This window comes from Aspergillus japonicus (genome assembly GCF_003184785.1).
Source record: "Aspergillus japonicus CBS 114.51 unplaced genomic scaffold BO86scaffold_100, whole genome shotgun sequence".
Taxonomy (NCBI): domain Eukaryota; kingdom Fungi; phylum Ascomycota; class Eurotiomycetes; order Eurotiales; family Aspergillaceae; genus Aspergillus; species Aspergillus japonicus.
Genome location: NW_020291737.1, coordinates 65,423 through 85,736, shown reverse-complemented (window position 1 = coordinate 85,736; position 20,314 = coordinate 65,423). Strand labels below are relative to the sequence as shown.

Below are 20,314 nucleotides of genomic sequence, written 5' to 3'. Positions count from 1 at the left end.
CCCCCCTCCTCATAGGGATGACCGTATGACCACTGTGTAGGTAGAGCTCGAGAGTGCTGGGCTCGTAGCATTTGCCTGCCGAGTTAGACGAAGGAAGAACGACTCCATGCACTAGGACTGATTGAGCCAGACCTAAGCCCGCGTAAGCCGAGCTAAGCTTTTCCCAATGGGACCGCAAAAGGCAACGCAGATTCAACCCCTAAGGTACTGTGACTCCGTGAATGGTTTAGTAGCGTGGGGGGGGGGGGGATCTGGAGGCCGGCAATATCATTCCCAGTCCCAAGTTCCTTAACCATCTCTTATTGGAGGGGTCCACACCCCTTTGTCCTAGAGATCGAACCAAACCACTAACTAGACTCTAGAGAGTCATAGCAGACTAAATCACGCCCTAGCTGGACTAGTCTAAGACCTGCTGATTGTACCCGAGCATATCGTCCCAGTGCCCATGGTCATGCTTGGGCAGAATGGTACGTAGGTGATCTTGCTCGTCCAGGGAGATGGAGATGTACAGTCGATCCCCTCGTGCTAGAAGCTGGCCCGGAGAGAGAGAGAGAGAGAGAGAGAGCATGTATGTCAGCAGTAAGTTAACCAGCGTAGACCAAGACCCACAATCGCAGTCCGACGGACGAACGCATGAGCAACGAGTAAGTTAACGGACATTAGGAAGAACGTCAGGAAATGACCTGATGGATGGATGGATGGATGGATTCGATGGTGGAGGCTGGCGTCGGACTTTTGGGCATATTGCAGATGGAGGAACGAGCTGGATTCAGCTAGACTGGAGTGTATATAGAGAGGTACTACTCGTATGTACGAGTACAAATTTAGCGACCGAGTGGAAATGACGGGCCTCGGGGATAGATACCCGTTCCACACACCAGATGACTCAAGTCCTCCCAAAGCTTGAGTTCTTTGGCTGTTTGCTGCCTCCTATATCAGAATCATCAATAGGAGCCCTCCTCTAAGTTAGTTATTGTACGGTACACCACACATTGTGCAAGGCAGTCAAGTAGAGGGAAAATTTACATACCGGATGTCCGTCCGTACCGCTGCGATACGCACCTTATCGATAGAATAAATACAGTACGGTATGTTGAAATACCTCACACAGCTGACCTCGCGAGGCAGGCTCAGCCCCCCCCCCCCTCTCCCCTCCGGGCCCGAGAGCGCTTTAATTTCCGGCTCGAGGCCCACCAGCCATTCAGATGGAAGCACCCGAGCGTTTGAACAGTCCGATTTGTTTACTTGTCTACTCAAGTATCATGATAGTCAATTAAGGAACAGATTTACCCTCCCAGGCGTCCACCAATGGAACTTACTGATTACTAGGTGCTTCTGGTGGGCGCTGGTCAGGAAAGTCCTGTTCGATTTTCTCATTTAGATACTCCGTACCCTATTGTTCTTTTCTTTGTTTCCCCTGGTCATCTACCAATTTCCCTTCCAGGTTCCTCCTCGTGGAGGCTGGGATAGGTGAAATACGTAGTTTGCTGCTGCTGCTTCTGGTGCAGGTGGCCCCACCTCGCCTAGGGTCAGCTTACATACACTATAGCAACTAGACTGGCATTATGATGCTTGGTGGCCTAGCATGCGGGGATTGGTGGATTGTCGGCAGGCGACGCAGGTACACCGCATGCCCCGGCAGATTGCGGCACCACGCCGGACCGAGGTATCCTGCCTGTCACCCACATTCCTGCAAACGCCTCCCCGGGCATATTCCCTCGTGGCGGCTACTCCTGAACGTGCTCATCTCAAAGAAGACCGGTGTTATTCATTACGGTATCCATATCTACATCCTCATACCATACAAATCGACGTTCAAAACCATTAGCTCCAGCCAACCGGAGTATAACAGTGGAGTGATCATTGTAAAATGGAAATACCACAGCATCGTCCCATATGAAGAGAGTTTCAAAGGGTCGAGAATCCCTTGACATTGACATCGTGCAGTGGAGGAAAAGTTGTGGGGTAGAAGAACAGGGGTGTGAGAAGTGAAAAGGGTGAAAGCGTGAAAGACGGCGCTCAAAAGCTATGTACTAGAAGCGGAAAAGAGTCATTTATAAGTCCACCATGATCGATAATGGTTCTCAGCCGCCCTCTAGACAAGAGCAATAGCGGCGATAATCAGCGCAAGCATGCCAGTGGACGCCCGGTTGACCACGCCGGCGTTGGCGGGGGCAAAGGTGCTAGAGGCAGTGGCAGAGCCGGTGCTCGAAGTGCTGGACGAGCCAGAGGAAGAAGACGCGGCGGAAGTCTTGGAGGCAGTCACAGCGGTGGAGTTAGAACCGGAAGAAGTAGAAGAGACAGCGCCAGTGCTGGTCACGGTGGACAGAGTGGTGGCGGTGCCAGTGGTCTTCTCGCTGGAAGAGGAAGACGTGGTCGAGGAGCTGGAGGTCGTCGACTTGACAGTCGAGGTGGACGCAACGCCGGTGACACCGGCGATGGAGAAGCGGGGGGTGTAGTTGATATCATCCGTGTCCTCATCATTGATGATCTCGATCGCGTAATCAGATCTGCTGACCAGGCTGGCGGAAGGAGTCCAGGTAAAGCTACCGGAGTTGGCGACGCCCGCTATGGGAAGTTAGGACATGATAGTAAACAACTGGCGCGGCCGCGGATACTCACCGGCAAGGCTGTCGCCCGAGGAAGTGGTGAAGACAGCGCCCCACTGGAGTCTTAGGCTGACAGTTCCGTTGGAGTTGGCATCCCAAGTCAGAGTCGTCGGGGATCCGGCCGTGAAGGTGTAGCCACCCTCGGGAACGTTGAAGGGGTTGCTGGCCGCATTGGCGAGAGTAGCAATAGCGCCGAGCGCAAGGCAGAGCATGGAACGCATCTTGATTAATGTATACGGGCGAGAGATTAAGATAGACAATGGAATCAGATATAATCCGAGAGGAATCTTTATCGATGCAAGAATTGGGGATAAAGAGTGGAAGTGAGCGAGATGCGACGTGGGGAGTCAGACGGTCAAAAAGAGTGAACCGGGTGAGTAGTAGACACGAGCTGATAAAAGAGGAGGAGGGAAGCAAGAACTTGGCTGTCGCACAAGAAGGGAAGGAAGGAAGGGAAAGAAAAGAAAGAGAGAGAGAGAGAGAAAAAAAGGGAAGGAAAAGGAGGAGAGGGAGGAAGGCCAAGGACTAATAACCAGATCCGATCAATGCAGCAGTTGAAAGTGACAGCCAGAGATGCCTGTGTTTGAGTGTTTGTCGACCGGGTTTTAGCGTACCGGACCTTCTACAAAACTAGCCTGCATTGGGAGTGCCTCCAGTCCCTCTCCGGTCCGAATTGCCCGTCTTTAGACTCTGAGAGGCTTGCGGCGAGGAAAGTGGAAAGTCAAATGGTCAATAGATCGAGAGTCCGCCATGGTTGGTTGCAGTTCTCTTGTCCTTATTGAGCTTAGATACCCATCCCCCCCCCATCCCCCCTAAGAATAGTACTAGCAAGAGGTCGAAAACCCTGAGCTACCTTATGTGTATGTTCATGTTGTTCATGAAGATACGGTTGATAGAAACCCCCTCAATCAGAGATTGGGATCTAGACTGAGACTGTTGTGCTTCCTGCCCGGAGTCCTGCCCAGTCCTGCCCAGTCCTGCCCTGTCCTGCCCTGTCCTACCAAGCCTGCTTTCTCAGCAATGGACCTCTTCAATGACTTACATGAGTAGTACTCCGCCCCGTACTAGGTAGAGTCTGAAGTCTGGAGTGTCTGTCTGGACTCTGGACACTACGAGGAGTGGACCCTTGGTTGATTAGTTAGTGGCTGTAAGATTAAAAACCATCATTGGGATTTTCTGAACCCTCGGTGAGTCTCCACTGAATCCACTCCACGCGCAAGGTTTGTTAGCCGCTTTGCCCACCGGCCCCATCCCATTGGGCGGTTCCTGGTACCTTAGTTTTGGTACGAGACGGTACCGTGACCGGCAACGGTACGGAATTTCTTCTTCTTCGACCTGAATCAGCTCGGGCTGATTTTCCGAACCGAAATCGCCATCTCAGCTGGACTGAAATGTGGCCATGCCTCCGTGGTTCGCATTGGCTGCACACATATCGCTATTATTTATTCTGAGCGAATGGTGATGGATACCCGTCAACTTCACCTCAGTTCACTTGATACACAGTCGGGTATCTTATCTTACATCCCCAGTAGGACTATCTGAACCATAGCCGATCTTGTAATCTAAAAAAAAAAAAAAAAGGGTCAAAGCAGTCTACCCTAAGAAGCCTGGCCCTCGACCGCCCTGGATTAAGGGTGAGACATGATCGAGACTCGGATCCCCTCTCATCGCAATGCGTTAGGTTGACTTGACCTACTTTTGACCTCAGCTCGATTGTAGATTGTAACCAGTCTACAGTCATGGAGTCTTGGAGGTAGTACTGCACCATCTCGGGCTACTCAAGATGAGTCGCATTGCATACCGATCCATCAGCCAGCAGGTCCTTTTCTCTAACTACCGTTTAGGGTAATTCAACTAGCCTCAGAAGAGAATCGCCAATCCACATCCATCGCACCCGAAATTGGTAAAGGATCGTCCGTCTTTTTAAACGTTCGACCAAACTAAACCAACTTGCTTCCCCCGCACCAGTCTCCTCTTATCCAAAAAGGCAGATGATGATGATGATAATCATGATGATATCCGAAGTAATTCCTGCCTGAAAGGAGGGCCCCCTCCCCTCCCTCCGTGCTCAACGCCCGCTACGTCTGCCAGATCCGCTTTCCCTCCCTTCTCCCGGGACATTCTCCCGCCAAAAAACGCAGATGACAACCATCCCAGAAGACACAGAACAGGTCTTATGCATCCCGAGCATCGCATCTCGTATCGAGCTTGCAACTTCGAAAGCAAACAAAGGAGGACTCAGTCTAGCCTTTACCCAAGAAAGCCACATGGCTATTTTCGGGGGAGTGTCCGAGTGGGTCAGTCACTGTATGTACGGTAGGGCAACTTCAACCTACATATGCGAAGAGCCCGGAGGGTCTTTCCCTCGATGGTCTACTCCATTAAGGAGATCTAGCCGACTCAGTGGGGAAAACCCGCGTAAGAGCAGCTGCTGGACTTGCCGGGGGGGGGGGGGGGGGGGTGTCGGGCGTCACCTGGCAGTCAGCCCATGCTCACCCGTACTGTACATAGGAAGTGATGGTCTACACATTGATCTTTATACTGTAAATATGAGAAGTGTGTATGAATGGATGGATGTATGTACATTGCATTACCGCTGCAATGGCGCTGGAAATAACGTCTAACTATATGTCATGCAGTCATCTTCATCTATGCCGTCGTGGGAGCAGCAGCGGCATCGGCCCCCTGTCCGGGGGCCGTATTCGGAGTCGTACTCGCGGACATCACTGCCACCTCCTCACCCTCCTGGCGTTCCTCATTTCCGGGAGCAGCTTTTGCCTCCTCGGCGAGAGATGTCGCGCCGTTGCTGTCCTCTGGCTCTTTCGGCGTATCGAGCATGCCGTTCTCTCCAAGCCAAACAATTGCCTCCATCACCTTACGATCATCCTCGGTTTTTTGACGATCCAGAAGCTGATGGTTGTGCCTGTTAGTTGAATGTGCGGGATGTGGGAGTCCGACAAAGAACACTTACCGCCTGAAGAAGTCCCTTTCGTCCCTTTTGCTCCGCGGCTTTTGTTTTGGCTCCTCGCTCGGGCATTTCATGCGAGAATTTGCACCGGTTCCCATGCAAACAACGGCCATTACGCGCGAAATGCCGGCATACCTTCTTCTTCGGTTCGCGAGCCGGGGGTGGCACTCGCTCCGGCCCTTCGCGTTTGGTGGTGGCTTCCTCGGGTGCAGCATCATCGTCGCTGTCATCAGAATCCTCAGAAGATGATTCAGATCCGCTGGAAGATGTCCAGTCACTGCTATCAGAGTCGTCTAGGGACGACACGCTGGCTCCGGCGTCGACCTGAACTCCCGCAACCTGTGCGTTTGCGTCATTGGCAGGAACAAGCTCCTCCACAGCTGGACCACCTGCTGGTAGCGTAGTGGGTTCCGCTGGCTTGATCAAAGAATCCGGGGCAGTTTCTCTGTGGGCAACAGGCTGAGCATGATGGGTGGATGTGCTTGTTGAACTCTTTTGGAGTTCCTCCACCTTCATACGGGCCCTCTCAGCATCGGCTTCAGCTTTAGCGACCCGCTTTTCTTCTCTCATTAATTTTCGCCGCAGCTTGTCCGCTTTGAGCTTGGCCTTCGCAGCAATATCCACAGGATCATTGGAATCCTTCTGCCCGTCCTTTTGGCTCTGCTGCTCGCGCCCTTTTTGGTTCTTTGAATCCTTCTGCGGCGGTTTCTGCTCTTGCCGCTGCAGCTTCTTCTGCCGCAACGCCTCCTCTCGGGCCTTCTTAGCCTCCTCCATGGCTTTCTTCTTCTCTTCGACTCTCGCTTGGGTCGGAAAGCGCTTCTTTCGCTCTTCGATCCACGCTTTGATGTCCTCAGGCGACTGTAACGTCGAAGTTCGTCCCCTGTAGGTGAATTGCAGAGGCGCAGAAGCGCTCGCTGCCCCGGTTACTCCTTCCGCAGCCAGCCGTGCCTCCTCGTCCACGTCATCTTCCTCTTCACTAGACTCATGCTCTTCCGTTTTCGGCGTCAAACCAAGTTGGTTATGCTTTCTCTTCTTTTTCTTGGGCTTTCGAGCGGCGTCAGCCGGCGGAGGTGGTTTGGAGGGTAGCAGAGGGTTCCCAAAACTAGGAACCGGTGGTGGAGCCGCAACTCGAGGCGCACTTGCCTGGAGTGGGCGCCCAAAAGCTGAGTTATGGTCCCGTTTATTGCCATGGTTCGTTTGCTTATCCGGCTGGACATTGTGATGGTTGAAGGCGCGTCCACCTCGTTGGTGCCCGCGCTGCCCTCCGGCAAAGCCTCCCGTCGATCCCGAATTGTCAAATCCCCAGCGCATAGGTGGCCCCATCAGTGGGGGTTGAACCGTTGGCGTGACATGGTTGTGAGGAGGTACAGCGGGAGAGTATGTAGGTGCAGGTTGTGCAGCGGCCACAGGGTAGTTCTGTTGGGCTTGATACGGAGTAGGAACGTGTGCTACGGGCGCTGGGACGTACGGTTGGGGCGGGTTGTAGGATGGTGCAGCTGAAGTACGATGCTGGAAATTCGGCGAGCGCGTAGGCGCGAACTGAGGAGTCGGAATTGCTCGCGCAGTGGCAGAGAGAGGCTGAGGCGTGTATCCCGCGTAATTCATGGGTGTGTAGCCGCCGACAGGCCCAGGACCGGTGGCTGCGACTGTGGCAGAAGAATATCCCCGGTTGGCATTCATATCGGGTGCCATGTAATGGCTGCCGCCACGTCCACCCCCTCCGCCGCCGCCACGGTGATGGCTTCCGTAGCCTCCTCTCCCACGACCTCGATGGTGTGCACCGGGAGCGCGCCCGCCGCGTTGTTGACCGTGGTAGCCCGCATTGTACTGAGCTGCATAGGGAGCAGCGTTATATCCATGGTGGTATTGTTGTTGCGGATGCGGGTGCTGCTGGTGTGGCGGCTGGTGCGGCTGGTGGTGCTGTTGCTGGGAGGAAGGAGGAGGAGGGGGAGGCGGAGGAAAAGAGAACCCCTGAGGATTGTTGTTCATGGCGAGAAGACCTCGATCGATCTTCCAAAGGTGACAGAGACAGCCAGCATGCACGCCATTCTCTTTCTTCTCGGATCTAAGAGCGGCGGCGAGGTCGAGCTCGGCGCTACTTCTTATAACAAACTGGGCGGCGGCGGATGGGACCTTTCGCTGCAGCTGCCGCCGAGATTCTTCCGTTCCGAAGGACGCATCAAATTGCAATTGATCACGTGATAGGATCTCGGCCTGGGAGGCGGCGGCGGATCTCCCTCAGGCAGAAAATTCAGGCCGATCCGCCCGCCTGCCTGCCAATGGTGGGAATTGCATCTTATCGCATGCAGCGAGCTAATCGGATATTGTTTGAGTCGTGATCTTCACATGTCCTGACATGGCGTCGGAGGGGTGAATCTACTTGAGTTTCAAGAAAGAAAGAATTGGATAACAACCCGGCAAAACGGGATATGCTGAGGGTTTAACTTGTTCTCGTGTCTTGTACTCCTAACTCAGTTATTACTCGATTGGGACGAGAGAAAAAAAATTCCCGGGCTCCGTCACCAACACGCCGAGTGCGCATCCTCGCCCAGCATGTTCATTCTTGTCAGTCACCATGAAAGAAACCCATATGCTCGCCTAAAGCTGCAGTAACTGTGCTTGATTTAAAAGTAACATCGACTGACCGGATTTCCACAGACCACTGTCTCCGATCTCATCCAGATCTCCCCCGAGGATTTCTCGAAGTACAGCGCTGTAGCCCTCGAAGATAATATCAACGAGAAGTATGCCAATAAGGTAAGTTCACCCCTGATACCCCAAACTCCGTCCCTCAAGTGTCCAAAGTATATATGATATATGAACTAAAACCTCATGGGACAGGTGATCCAAAAAGTCGGCCTGTGCATTGGGTTCTATGACCTGCTCGAGTCCTCGGACGGTCTTATCGGCCATGGAACCGGTCTAGTTAATGTGAACGGTAAAGACTCCCCTTGCTCAACATGCAGAAGCTCGCTTTCTGACCCCGGATGGCAGTCAAATTCCGACTCATCGTCTTCCGTCCATTCAAGGGAGAGATCATGCTCGGAAAGATCTCGAGTGCTACTGAACATGGCATCAAAAGTAGGCTCTCCCCCGCCCCTGTCGACTATAGCCCATGCTTTTCGCCTTGACGGCCCCTTTCCACCTCTGACACATGGGTTTCTTCCTTCTAGTCGGCGTAGAATTCTTCAACGATATCCTCGTCCCTCCCGATCTTCTCCTCGACGGAGCCAGATTGTAAGTCTCTCTCTCCCCCCTCCTGTCTCTCTCATACCCAGCGTTCATTCCTCCTCCAATAACATCTCCACCTCCCACCACCTACTAACGTCAAGGACAAACAGCGACTACGCAGACCAAGTCTGGATCTGGGAGAACGAAGACGGCTCGACCTTCTACTTCGATGTCGGCGAGGTCGTCCGTTTCCGCGTGGAGATGGAGGAGTGGCATGATCAGATCCCCAACGCCCCTGATCTAGGCGATGGCGCCGCCGTGATCGAACGGAAACCGCCATACTCCATCATTGTACGTTTCATTTCTGACTCCCCATCCATTCCAATCTGTGTGCCTTAAGGAATGAATGACCATATACTAACGGCGGGGCAGGGTTCGATGCAAATGGCCGGCTTGGGTCCGATCTCTTGGTGGTGATCGAATGGATTCTTTCTTTCTTTCCTTCTTTCTTTCTTTCTATTGTAGATTTACCATCTCCTGGTTGTGTTGATTCTTGGCGTATATGTTTGTTTGGCTACAGTGATCGATTTGGGGAAAACTTGGTAACGTGAGTTCTCGAAGTGATGTGGGCATATGTAATCTTAGGAGGGGGAGGGGGTTGGATTACCCTTTCTGGCTAGGTGTCTCAAAAGTTGCTTTCAGGTAGAAACATAAGAGCTTATGTTAGAATCCGCGTGATATATCAGCTTGATACTGTTGTTGTACGTCGGTGATTTGGTCCAAATCCCTGGCATACATGGTCACTGAGACTGCCGCTTTAGGGTTCAATAGGCTGATCAGATATTCAATGACGAGGACCAAAGTTTGATAAACATTGAATTACGGAAAGAGATTGTAATCGATGATTAAGATAGAATAATGTTACATTTTCTTTGCGAGCATGAAATGCCAGCGTAAGGGCCAGCTGCTCGAGAGTGTGGAACAAACCTTATGAATACTGTCTACAGGGCAAGCGTTATACATATCCCAGAGATGAGGCGAGCGACTAACCCGCGGACAGTAGTCAGTGGATTTCGAGAACAGATTTAGCGCAGCAAATACCATCACATTATTCATTATGATCCTAGATAAGACCACCAATGCCAAGCTGCGAACCTACCAGAGGCGACAGCCATCGAACCGGGCATTGGGGGTGGACAAAAACGCTAGTGGGTTGAAAACATCATGGGCCATCCATCTACGAAGCTGCCCACAGCGGGGTCACCCGTTTGACGTATTTCATAAACTTGAAGAACCCGACGGCATGTTCAACATTGCCGTATGGATCAACCACCCGCTCCGGGAACGCGATACCAGCACCATAGAGGCCTCGGACAATGCGCCCATCAGGATCATAAAAGCCACCCGAGACCGAGTCAAAGTCAGGCTCCAGTGGACGGCCATTGACCGATAATTCTGGTAGTGGATCTCGCGTAAAGCCCACAGCTTGAACTATATGAGTGCATGATGGCAGGACCCGCTGGTATTGCGCTGATTCCTGGCCGCCCCCGCAGTCTACCTTCGTGATGAAGCGGCCGGCCTCGGACTGGGGAATTTTGTCGTCCTCCAATTGCTGGCGAGCGAAATCAGCGGCAAGACCCTTGAGTCCAGTGTTGTCTCGGAGGATCCAGCCATCCATAAACTCCGCGTAACGCAGCGGATGCCGCGTGAACCATTTGATGCGGAGTCCAGGATGGGAGCTTCGTGCCAAGTCTACCAGGTTGAGTAGGGCTAGAATTGCACTGTGGGAGGCTCCTACCACGGCAATTTCCAAAGACTTGTTGTGGGGAAGATGTGTAATTAGTTCACTAGGCTTCAGCGCTAGATCAAGGTCCAGTCTTTCGATGCGGTGCCCGGCAATGGGGATTGAGACTTCCGTGGGGGATGATCCCGTGCAGAGAACGAGTCGGGGTGTCATCACATCAATCTCGTCTTGGGAGTCTTGAAACTTGATTCGAACTGTCCAATCAGATGTCTACACACAGTTAGCATTAAGAGAGAAGCTTTCCCAGGAGAACAGCGCGAACTGACTTGCTCGGAAAGATTGGCAGCTGTGACTGTACCCTGGCATGGCAGAACATTGTCCATCTTCGTGAGTCCGTCGGTGAGCGCACAAACCACATCCGCAGCATGATGTAGATGACAGGTCTTATCCTGGTCAAGCTTGGCCATAGTCGTAAAAGGATTGGGCATGCGGGTATCGGCAATCACGGATCTGAAGGGTTGGACAGCGGTAGCATAAGCTTGGAAAAACGACACCTTGGTGTTGCTGATGCTGTGGTGTCAGCGAGGAAGCTCCCGGGCTACAGTTTCGATCGGAAGTAGAGTGCCTGATCAGTATACACTTACCTGGGAACTTCGCGATATTTCCGATTGACTCGACCTCCTTGAAAGTATGGATCAACCCATGCGATTTTCCCACCCAGCCGCTTTTCTAGTAGACTTCCAACGACTGCCAAACCAGCAGGACCAGCTCCCACCACCACCGCGGCACATCTCTGAGGCTGTGTCATTCTGAGGACGCTTTGCGGCTGTAGAGACTCTCAACCAACGAGGTACCGTGTCAAAGCTCCAAGTGATCACTGTGAATAACCCAGAGTGTGCAAGAACCAGAGAGCAAGCTGAATATCTTCGAGAGAGAGAACAAGAACGAGCAATTTAAGGTAGGAGCTCAAGGCGATTGAAAGGCATTGCCGGAGTAATTCTCGGCGAAATAGTCAAATCAGAACCCCTTCGGGGATAGACAAATAAAAGACTCGTCATGGTCACTCTAGGAAGATACACAGATAATAGCAAGCCAGGGAGGGCTGTTGTTGAGACAGCGAGGTCCATATGGATTGCTCAGTCGGCGATTAAGTCAATCGGCGATTGACCACGCAGGGTGCCCGAAGAGACGGACGGGCAGGCGTCCACGGCGTGTCTGCGTCAACTCTCGGGCGAGATCACGCATCAGATCGTTCAGGCGGTGATGAACAGCCCGCTAACTGGTTCCTGAGCCAGTGCAGCTTCTTGTTTGGGAGTCAGTCAACTGATCAGTCGTTGAGGAGGTTGCGCAACCAACGCGGCCTGCCCCACCGGAATTGCTGCTTCGCTTTCCGTCGGCTGCTGTCATGGCGTATTCTGGCATCCATTTTGTCGACATAGGAATGTCAAAAGTAAAGAAGAAAATGGTGTTGGCGTACAGGGAAAGGCAGCATAACCCCCCCTAGATCGATTGACTGTCTCACATTTTCATCATTTGTGTGCTAACAAGAGTAAAAGCAGCCAAAATTGCTGGCCACGAGGAAGATCGCGACCTTATATTCAGGTGAGAGTTAAGAGAATGGGGCGCTCGCGGCAGAATTGCGTGATTTCCTATATGAATGAGGTGATTGTCCATTGTGCCTGATTTGGCAGGCAGGCTACCACTAGGTAGTACTGTACCTACTTCGTATAACTTAGCAGTCGTTAGCCCCCCGCGTCAGTCTTGACCGCCAGCGGGAATCCGGGGTATGCTGGGCGGCACTGCACTGGATGATAACGTAGACGAAAATGCTCTTCCTATCCACGGCAATCGTTTTGAGCCGAAAGAGTACCCACGATACTTATTTGCCGGCTACCTAACTATGCTATTGATAGATGCTGGATAGATGCTGGCATTGCCGTGTCAGCTTATAACTATCGTTTATCATCGAGACTGGCCCTTCTTCCACCCCTCGTTCTAGAGACCTAGAATCGCCTCAGATCGACAATCATCCATGTTCTATGTCATTGTCTTCCTACACCAAAATTATGGACTGTTTAGTCTTTATAGAAATGGAAGCCTTACAGTAGTCAACTCTCCTGCATAATCAATCAAGTCACCTTAACTTGAAAGAAAAGATCGTTCCAGCTTGATCACACAGCCCAGAACACTCGCACCACAACCCGCTCAACATGATTGATCCATCCTCCAAATCGAGCCCTCCCCCAGATCTGGATGGCATCACCCAATTCTAAGGCACGAACTTGACTACCATCCAAGGTTGCACGCCCACGACCCTGGCTGTTTTCGATTTCCTCTGCTTCACTAGAGTCGCTGCGGATATCATCCAGATAATGCCAAGTGATACGATGTAGCTGGGTATTCTTGTCCGCCGTTCGGTTTGACTGTAGCTTATGAGCGCTCGGGAGTAAAAGAGGGTCGCCCGATTCGAAGTGAGCCCGCTGCTTCTCCTGAATCGGTTCTTCACGAGGTGGAGGCGGCTTCTGGGCCGAGTGAATAATCTGGGTGTCGAACCATGTAAAAGACCCGTCGTACGGACCTTTATTGCGGGCGCCGCCACCCCATCCCTGGTCATGGGCTGAAATGGTGAACATGATTTTGCGGCAAGGGTGAGCGGTACGATGGGGAAGCACTTGGGGAGAGTCGGAGCTCAATGTCTATGCGATTTCATCAGTTTCGGTATGTTTGGATCGTTGTCATAGCTTCCCTTATTCGTCTGAATGCGAGACTGGTGTCACTTGGGACGGTAAAAACATACCTCCACAGCATAGCACAGTGGCACGGTTGTTAACAGCACCTGGTCCTGATCCTTTCGGATGATTGTCTCTCCTTCCAAGCTAGACTCGCTGGTCGCCCAATATTCGGCCGCATCCACAATCATGTCCACAAGCTCACAAGGAAACAGCTCCTCCGAGTCTCTCTTCCATTTCCAGATATGCTGCAGCAGGTATCGGACCTCCAACACGTCGTAGCAGCTAGGGTAGTATGTATCGTTCTCCGATGTCTTGGCTTCTTCCTTTGATGAAGCGCCGGTCTCGTTGTTACCCGCGGGGTCCGGTGGCCTTCTTACCCCTCGAAGCCGATGGACGAACGGAAGCATCATTATGGGTAATCCAAGTCGCTCTATATCAAGCAACAGACTGCAGGACGACAAGCGAACCGTTTGCGAGGGTGAATCTGTTAGGTACGAGGCTAGATCTCATCAAACCTAGGAGCACATCGAATTGCTGGTCGCAAGTGAACGGCAGGCTGATCCACTTCTACTCAAAAGACCAACAACAATAGGGCTTAGAGCGTCTCGGGCATTTGCTTGTAAGGCGCTTGAATATTCCTATTGCACCTCACGTGTTCCGGACGACAAGAGCGGAGACAGGTCGCGTTTGTCTCACAAAAGAAGTCAAGCTTGCGAAGCTATTTTTTCTGGAAATGATATCTTGATCTCTGCTTAAGAAGGGGTGACCGGATAATTTCTGGCTGTGGAGTCTTGTACGGATTAGCAGCTCATAATCGATAAGGGATGCGCCCGCGCAATGACGTCACTGTTCTTGGGTTCCTGGAGGCGAACGGCACCACGAAACTTGAGAATGAGTACACGTTTGTAGCATGTAGGCCTCCTCCAGCCCTGACAAACATACTGAGGAATCTCATAGATTGAATTTGACTTTCACACCCAGTTGTGCTTTTACACAAGTTCGCAATGTCCTATGTCCACCTGGGATGATAAATTACATACATGAAACGCGCCATACAACGAACGGAAGATTATTCCTTGCCTTTCCTACCACCAGCAGCCTTGTATGCTGCAGCGCGCTTGCTACTCCGACTGTTGCGCTTAGCCTTCGATCCACGACTCTTACCCTTGACTCGGATGCGTGATGCTCCTTCCGTGGCCCGCTGGCCTTCGAACACCAACGAGTTCTGCGAGATGGAGGTTCTTCCTGCAGCCTTGACCTTGGCTGCACCGGCTCGGCCAAAGAGCTTACCAGCACGACCCTGAAGTGTCTTATCCGCGTTTCCATGGGCCTTCCCTCGATTGCTGCCACTATCATCGCGCTTCTTCATGATCTTCCTAGCTCGAGACACACGGAGCTTGCGCGGGAGCATAGGTGGGTATTGCTTTCCTTCCAGCAGGAGGGCTTCCTCCACGCAGTTTTGATCGTAAAACTGAACATAGGCGAACCCTTTGCCAACACGCGTGGCAGAATCACGGACCACTCGAACAGACTCAACGCTGCCCTTTCCAGAACCATCCTTCTTTGACCCACCGGTGTGGGCATTGAACACCCTCCAGAGACCCTCTTCCACATCTGCGGGGGCCCGCGGCCTTTTCCTCTTCTCATCATCAGGCTTGGTCTCATTATCAATGAAGTCCAAGTTGCCAACGAAGATACACCGCTTGTTGTCGATTTGAGCGGGATGCGCGACGCTATCGACACGCAGATGGCGATCGAGGACAACGGTACCGTTCAATGCAGCCGGAGCCTTTCGTGCAGCCTGCACCGTTGAGTACACAGCATATGCGTTGGTGCATGGCGTCGTATCATCCAAAACTTCCTTGTTTGCGAACGCAGCTCGCTTTGGTACCTTGCCTCCGCTAACAAAGGCTGTCGAGCGGAAGCGGATTGATTCAACTTTGTGTGGTCCTGTGGATTCTGGGAGCGAGTCAAGGAAAGACCCAAGGTGTTTGAGAAGCGTCTTCTTAGCAGTCTTAGACTTGATAGCCTCGTTCGACACATTGCCAAGGAACACAGTGCGATTAGACTTATCCAGTTCCGCGTTCTCAGCGGCTCCCGTCAGACTCTCATGCTTCAGCACCGCAGTCTTCTCTTCACCTTCGCTGTCGCTTTCATCGTCGCTTTCATTAGCCTGCTCCTCATCGTCTTCATTTTCACCTTCTGTAACCTTTTGTCGCTTGGACGTCTCTTCACGACGCTTGAGTTCCTCCTTTTGCTGCTCCTTCTCTATGCGGCGCATGTATGAGTCCTCGACTTCTTCTGCCGGCGCCCTCTTCCGCTTCCGACTGGAGGCCTCGGAGACATTCACCGCCGCTATACTTCCAGAATCACTCTCAGCCTCTGAAGCCTCTTGCATTTCTTCATCCTCCAGCTCGGAGATCTCATCCTCGCTCTCGTCATCTTGCTCATCTTTCGCAGCGCGCTTCTCTGCCGGAGCAGTTATTGTCGGAGGCTTGACTGGACCGGCCTGTTGTAGAAATTTGTTAGCTCCATTAGCACGTGAGTATGATAAAGAGCCTGAAAACGTACACTTGTCGCGAATAAGGAAGCCAGAGAAGGATCTATGGGGGCAGTTGTTCCCAGAAGGGAGACAGACGTTTCTGTCTTGGCCATTACGGCGAAAATCTATGAGATTTCGGAAACCCTTTGACAATAAATGATCCACCACTTGAGCAGGAGACAGTGATCAGGTTCGCTTTTCGTTGCTGCAAATCTTATGACGGATGTTTCTGTTTCCGTATTTCTTCAACCAACTTTTTTTTCTCTTTCTTTTTTTGGAGGCGGTCTTGGCGACGGAAAGCCGGGGCAGATCACGTGGAGTCGGCTCTCTCACTCCATCCCCCTCAAAGAATTATTGAGACTAATGTAGTGAAACTATGCTCCCAGATGGCGAAGCGACTCACTTTTTCTGAAGTATACTCAACGCTTCTGGAATTGGGTTTAAAATTATGAAGCAGCAATGACCAGTGTAAAACGTGCTCGGTGTTTTTCCCCAGACCATAGAGTAGTGAGTATGCCCTAGCCAAAACCACTTCAGGCGGTGAGCCCTCATCCGGCGAAAGGAATATACAGCCGGCAGAACTCAATACGGGCGGAATACAGCAGGGTGACGCCGGCTCTGATTAGTGAGTGGTGAGGATGATTGCTGCTGCTGCTTGCTACTGCTGCTACTGCTGCTGCCGCACTTCTTCTCCCTCCTCCTCCCGCGCCATTCAAGCTGCCATCTCGCTTCTGCGCTTCAGACTTGGTGGTTTCGAATTCAATCTTGTTTCATTCCATTCCTCTCTCTCCTACCTTCACTTGAATTCGTTATCCTTGTACAGCCGACTACGCTTCTCTCTTCCATGCCGCTCAGTCTACCGTTACGCTGCACTTGTCGTACTGCCCGCTTCCTGAGAGTCGACGCCCACCACAACCGCCTTCTCATTGTCACTCTCGCTTCCCGTTGACTAGAAGTTCGTCTGCGCATCCTCATAGACTGAAGCCATACTTGGGTGCAAGGTCGGAGCTCTGGAAACTTGTGGATAGGCCTACCTTCCCTGATTCCTTCTCCGCGACCGCGGTGGTTCAGGGAATCGTGCTCGGTCGCGGCAGCTGAAACACTACGGATTTCACTGTCGGCGCATTGCTGAACGGTATGTTCCCCAATGCATTTCGAGCCAGTGGAGGATTGGTTTTGGATCAACTGCACTAGATTCAGCGCCCCAGACCCTTGAACAAGTGCCTAGAGCCCTGTTTGTCGGGCCGGCGCAGTTCTCAGAGCCCAAGCCGGGAGCGAGAGTGACTTTCGCTCTACCTGGGGTGTGATCAAATCTCCGCACCGCCTTTGGGACTCTGTCGCTCCCCTCTTCCTCCACCCTGCTTTTGAACTTGGTCGATTATCGTTTTGACTATATTCTTTTTTTTGTTGCTTTGACGAAATGTCTGTGGAGACTATGTCTAACTTTCTGGCTTTTACGGCAATAGGTCCACGTTTTTGACCCTCTCGCCCAGCATCCCTCTTCCCCCTCCCCCCCTCCCATAAGGCTACCGACCACAAATCCCAGCTTAATCTTCTCAATACTTCTTCAATCACCGCGGCTCCCCTCACTTGATTATCGGTGATTGCTGCGCAAGAAGATGGAAGTCGCCGAGAGTACAGAGCCTGCGGTGGTGGGTGCGCCACCTGGGATGGACACTACAATCGCCAATGGGGAACAGAACCTTCTCCTAGACGATTCGATAATGGGTGACGACCGATCGAGTAGCCTTAGTGAGATTGATGATGTGTCCGAAAATATACCATCCGATTATGAGTCTCCCAAGCCGGAACGGGTGGCACCGGAAAATGACTCGGAAGCGGAAACAGAGCGCATCGAGGACTCCCCAAACTTCCGTTCCAAAACAAACATTGTCGTGAGTGCAGCTGCTTATGAGCCAAGCCCCAGCAAATTGGCCCAGTCAACGACGTACGATGATGTCGAAGATGAAGAGGAGCATGCTGCAGACGATTCACCCAGCAAGCCTCGCTCCAGAATCACCCGTATCAATGACGTGGTAGATGAGACTTCTGGGCGCGAGGGCTCTATGCTCTCCATAGAAGGCACTGGCAAAAAACGCAAGCGCTTGGAGTCCGGCGACGAGCTGGGCACCGAAATCGACGACGATGACTTACCGTCACAGAAACGTCGCGGCTCAGTGAAGAGTGATCTGAGCGATCCACCCCCAGACGATATCGCTCTAAGCCCCGAACCAATGGAAGACCTTTCTAAAGCCATTGAAGAGGATACACCGGCGGATGAGACGCCCGAGTTAACCTCGCATGCAGTCCCCACGAAAGGTAAAAGGGCAAAGAAGGGCAAGCGGAAAGGACGGAAAGTTAGAGATGCAGATGACGATATGGATAACGGCATCGGTGACATGGGCGCCGAAGTCGATGACAATCTTGCGGAAGACGACACTGCTGAGCGCGGTGAGGATGTGGACGATAGTGAAGCTGCTGCTAAAATTGAAGAAGAGTGTAAGTCTTGCGGACCACGCTCGATCATGGTCATAAACGGGCACATAACTGACATGTTCCTTCTAGCAGCGAAACGAATGGCTGCCATGGATTCATTAGCCGTATTAGAAAGAGAATTCGCAACGTTGCGTGACAAGTAAGTTGCTGCCACCACCGGTCCACGTGGCCCCTCATCACTGACCTATGTAACTTAATTAGAATATACGACGAGAGAATCTCCAAACTGAATCGGGAACTAGAAATGTTGAATGGTCCGAATCCCACGCACCCTGAATTTTTGCGGCAGCTCGACTGCCTCGCCCGCTACAGAGACTCCAAGATTAAATATGAGCACACGCTGTTCCAGTACCGAATACAGGCTTTGCTGAACAAGAGCTTGGCTGAACGGGCGCAAGCACACAGTACATATTTCCAGCGAGCTCGGGATATTCGCGAGAAACATTCTAGTACGATCAGCAAACAATTCTACTCTATACAGCATGATCGATTCAAGACGGACGACGTCAGTCCACAGCATTATATTCCTTTCCCGACGCGTCGCTCACAACAAATTGCGCATCAAACAGCGTATAATCAAGAAGTTTCGATTATGGCCGGAGTCGCAAAATACGTTGGCTTCCCTGCGGCGCCTTCGCTGTCTGCGGCGCGACCTTCCGAGCTGGAAGACGACCTGGAGAAAATGGGCGTAAGTTGTCTCAGTCATGCTGCGAATCACCGGCAACCTCTGCTAACGTGCCCTTGTACTCAGATATCCATCGAAACAAAACCCCCACTTACTCAACAGCAGCCTACTTTACCCCGGGGAACTATGCCAGCCATGTCATCGAGCGTCTTCCGCACACCAGCAGAGGAGGCCTTCTTGGAGCAGACACCATGGGCCAACCCGCAACATCCCGTCCATCAACACCAACAATTTTCACAAAGACCCCAGAACCGAATTTACGAGAATCCCCGGGCCCCTACATACACTACCCCTGCTGCTCAAAAACGAGTGGTTGATATCCACGCACCCAACGGCTCAGCCTCTACCATCGCGGAAAATTCATCAGCCAATAACACCCCGTTCGATCAAGAACAAGCTCCTCCCAATCTTGGCCATTTCGTCAACCCCGATTATGATGCCGACCGGAGGTCTGGATTTCGGTCTCTAAGCTCCTCCCCGCTTGACGTGCGAAAACCACATCCCGCCTCCTACAGCGCTTTTGACCACCGCTCCCCTCAAGGCACCTCTCAGCATGCTGCTTACTCTCCTCCGTCGGCCCGCCTGGGCCTTTTTCAATCGGCCTCGTCCAAACGAGAGCCATCTCCTTCGCTCTCCTCTCGGCCTGTCAACTCCTTACATCAATCGGCTGGCATCCTAGGCGGCCCTGGCTCCAATCAGATGGCCGCTCGATAGAACAATACCTGTACACGGCATGCAATCACCTCACAATAACGGCAAACGGGTCCGCATTAGGGCTGGGCATTTTCTGCGATGTATAGGGGTTTCTTTTAGGGTGTTCTAGAGAGTTCTTTTTTCCCCGCATGTATGTACGGACACGGGATGTATGACTTGGAAATCACCGGGACGAATTGAAATCTGCCATCTTATTTCTGTTTCTCTTGCCTGCTACGGTCTGGGACCGTCCTGTGTAAATAATAGGGAGATGGCAATTGCGTTTTGCTTCTGTGCGATTCTGTCTGAAGGTGAATGATCTTCAAGATGAGTTCTTATGATGTTAACCAAGCACAAGCACCGTGCCTTCTGCTCTCATTCTTACTGGCGATGTTTAGATACCTTCCTACCTTATACCTATTTATGATTATAATATTAGTTCTATCATTTCCTGACAATCATGATATCCTCGCTGAACAGGAAGAATGGGAGAGAGAGAGAGAGGGTTAGAGAGAGGGTGAGAGAGAGAGAGATACAATAGTCCGTGCGGTGCGTAAGACCGATGTTGATAAGCATGCGGTGAAAGACGGAGAGACTCTTTGGTGTGTATCAACTATGTACTTCGTACAGTACTCATGTATGTACAGTACATAGATTAGCATAGTATAGTAAGA

General features: G+C 52.0%; 7 protein-coding genes across 7 annotated transcripts; 2 read left to right on the top strand and 5 right to left on the bottom strand.

Annotated features, from left to right (window-relative positions):
• Positions 1 to 1,746: 1,746 nt before the first annotated feature.
• Positions 1,747 to 3,188, bottom strand: BO86DRAFT_393448 (GPI anchored serine-threonine rich family protein). Its single transcript, XM_025673022.1, has 2 exons — positions 2,623 to 3,188; positions 1,747 to 2,568 (listed from the first exon to the last, which is right to left on the bottom strand). The coding sequence occupies exons 1-2, from the start codon at positions 2,828 to 2,830 to the stop codon at positions 2,096 to 2,098; spliced, it is 681 nt and encodes a 226-aa protein (XP_025522330.1). The 5' UTR covers positions 2,831 to 3,188; the 3' UTR covers positions 1,747 to 2,095.
• A 1,989-nt stretch (positions 3,189 to 5,177) lies between these two features.
• BO86DRAFT_372845 (CCCH zinc finger protein) lies at positions 5,178 to 7,716 on the bottom strand. Its single transcript, XM_025670362.1, has 2 exons — positions 5,581 to 7,716; positions 5,178 to 5,519 (listed from the first exon to the last, which is right to left on the bottom strand). Exons 1-2 carry the CDS (start codon positions 7,564 to 7,566, stop codon positions 5,259 to 5,261), a joined length of 2,247 nt encoding a protein of 748 aa, XP_025522329.1. The 5' UTR covers positions 7,567 to 7,716; the 3' UTR covers positions 5,178 to 5,258.
• Positions 7,717 to 7,891: 175 nt separating this feature from the next.
• Positions 7,892 to 9,483, top strand: BO86DRAFT_413886 (DNA-directed RNA polymerase III subunit RPC25). The gene is made up of 7 exons (XM_025674787.1): positions 7,892 to 8,142; positions 8,236 to 8,334; positions 8,419 to 8,515; positions 8,572 to 8,658; positions 8,751 to 8,814; positions 8,919 to 9,099; positions 9,181 to 9,483. The coding sequence occupies exons 1-7, from the start codon at positions 8,131 to 8,133 to the stop codon at positions 9,223 to 9,225; spliced, it is 585 nt and encodes a 194-aa protein (XP_025522328.1). The 5' UTR covers positions 7,892 to 8,130; the 3' UTR covers positions 9,226 to 9,483.
• A 428-nt stretch (positions 9,484 to 9,911) lies between these two features.
• BO86DRAFT_424783 (uncharacterized protein) lies at positions 9,912 to 11,727 on the bottom strand. The gene is made up of 3 exons (XM_025675466.1): positions 11,137 to 11,727; positions 10,819 to 11,062; positions 9,912 to 10,762 (listed from the first exon to the last, which is right to left on the bottom strand). Exons 1-3 carry the CDS (start codon positions 11,298 to 11,300, stop codon positions 9,986 to 9,988), a joined length of 1,185 nt encoding a protein of 394 aa, XP_025522327.1. The 5' UTR covers positions 11,301 to 11,727; the 3' UTR covers positions 9,912 to 9,985.
• Positions 11,728 to 12,326: 599 nt separating this feature from the next.
• BO86DRAFT_349437 (uncharacterized protein) lies at positions 12,327 to 13,997 on the bottom strand. Its single transcript, XM_025669352.1, has 3 exons — positions 13,290 to 13,997; positions 12,596 to 13,188; positions 12,327 to 12,545 (listed from the first exon to the last, which is right to left on the bottom strand). The coding sequence occupies exons 1-2, from the start codon at positions 13,632 to 13,634 to the stop codon at positions 12,664 to 12,666; spliced, it is 870 nt and encodes a 289-aa protein (XP_025522326.1). The 5' UTR covers positions 13,635 to 13,997; the 3' UTR covers positions 12,327 to 12,545; positions 12,596 to 12,663.
• Positions 13,998 to 14,176: 179 nt separating this feature from the next.
• On the bottom strand, positions 14,177 to 15,998 carry nop12 (rRNA-processing protein NOP12). Its single transcript, XM_025673021.1, has 2 exons — positions 15,796 to 15,998; positions 14,177 to 15,733 (listed from the first exon to the last, which is right to left on the bottom strand). The coding sequence occupies exons 1-2, from the start codon at positions 15,877 to 15,879 to the stop codon at positions 14,294 to 14,296; spliced, it is 1,524 nt and encodes a 507-aa protein (XP_025522325.1). The 5' UTR covers positions 15,880 to 15,998; the 3' UTR covers positions 14,177 to 14,293.
• A 1,387-nt stretch (positions 15,999 to 17,385) lies between these two features.
• On the top strand, positions 17,386 to 19,661 carry BO86DRAFT_325794 (uncharacterized protein; the record flags this gene model as incomplete). Its single annotated transcript, XM_025668539.1, has 4 exons — positions 17,386 to 18,265; positions 18,332 to 18,401; positions 18,464 to 18,950; positions 19,014 to 19,661. 4 exons carry the CDS (start codon positions 17,386 to 17,388, stop codon positions 19,659 to 19,661), a joined length of 2,085 nt encoding a protein of 694 aa, XP_025522324.1.
• Between the last annotated feature and the right edge of the window lie 653 nt (positions 19,662 to 20,314).

Bases quoted from the DNA above. Each gene is read 5' to 3' on its own strand.
- BO86DRAFT_393448 (XM_025673022.1), bottom strand. From the start codon at position 2,830: ATGCGTTCCATGCTCTGCCTTGCGCTCGGCGCTATTGCTACTCTCGCC. The intron at 2,569-2,622 runs GTGAGTATCCGC...AACTTCCCATAG, and splicing joins CTCGGGCGACAGCCTTGCCG to CGGGCGTCGCCAACTCCGGT.
- BO86DRAFT_372845 (XM_025670362.1), bottom strand. From the start codon at position 7,566: ATGAACAACAATCCTCAGGGGTTCTCTTTTCCTCCGCCTCCCCCTCCT. The intron at 5,520-5,580 runs GTAAGTGTTCTT...CACAACCATCAG, and splicing joins GAAAGGGACTTCTTCAGGCG to CTTCTGGATCGTCAAAAAAC.
- BO86DRAFT_413886 (XM_025674787.1), top strand. The intron at 8,516-8,571 runs GTAAAGACTCCC...CCCGGATGGCAG, and splicing joins CGGTCTAGTTAATGTGAACG to TCAAATTCCGACTCATCGTC. The intron at 8,815-8,918 runs GTAAGTCTCTCT...AAGGACAAACAG, and splicing joins CTCCTCGACGGAGCCAGATT to CGACTACGCAGACCAAGTCT.
- BO86DRAFT_424783 (XM_025675466.1), bottom strand. From the start codon at position 11,300: ATGACACAGCCTCAGAGATGTGCCGCGGTGGTGGTGGGAGCTGGTCCT. The intron at 11,063-11,136 runs GTAAGTGTATAC...CTGACACCACAG, and splicing joins AAATATCGCGAAGTTCCCAG to CATCAGCAACACCAAGGTGT. The intron at 10,763-10,818 runs GTCAGTTCGCGC...AACTGTGTGTAG, and splicing joins CTGCCAATCTTTCCGAGCAA to ACATCTGATTGGACAGTTCG.
- BO86DRAFT_349437 (XM_025669352.1), bottom strand. From the start codon at position 13,634: ATGATGCTTCCGTTCGTCCATCGGCTTCGAGGGGTAAGAAGGCCACCG. The intron at 13,189-13,289 runs GTATGTTTTTAC...GAAATCGCATAG, and splicing joins CACTGTGCTATGCTGTGGAG to ACATTGAGCTCCGACTCTCC.
- nop12 (XM_025673021.1), bottom strand. From the start codon at position 15,879: ATGGCCAAGACAGAAACGTCTGTCTCCCTTCTGGGAACAACTGCCCCC. The intron at 15,734-15,795 runs GTACGTTTTCAG...TTTCTACAACAG, and splicing joins CTTCCTTATTCGCGACAAGT to GCCGGTCCAGTCAAGCCTCC.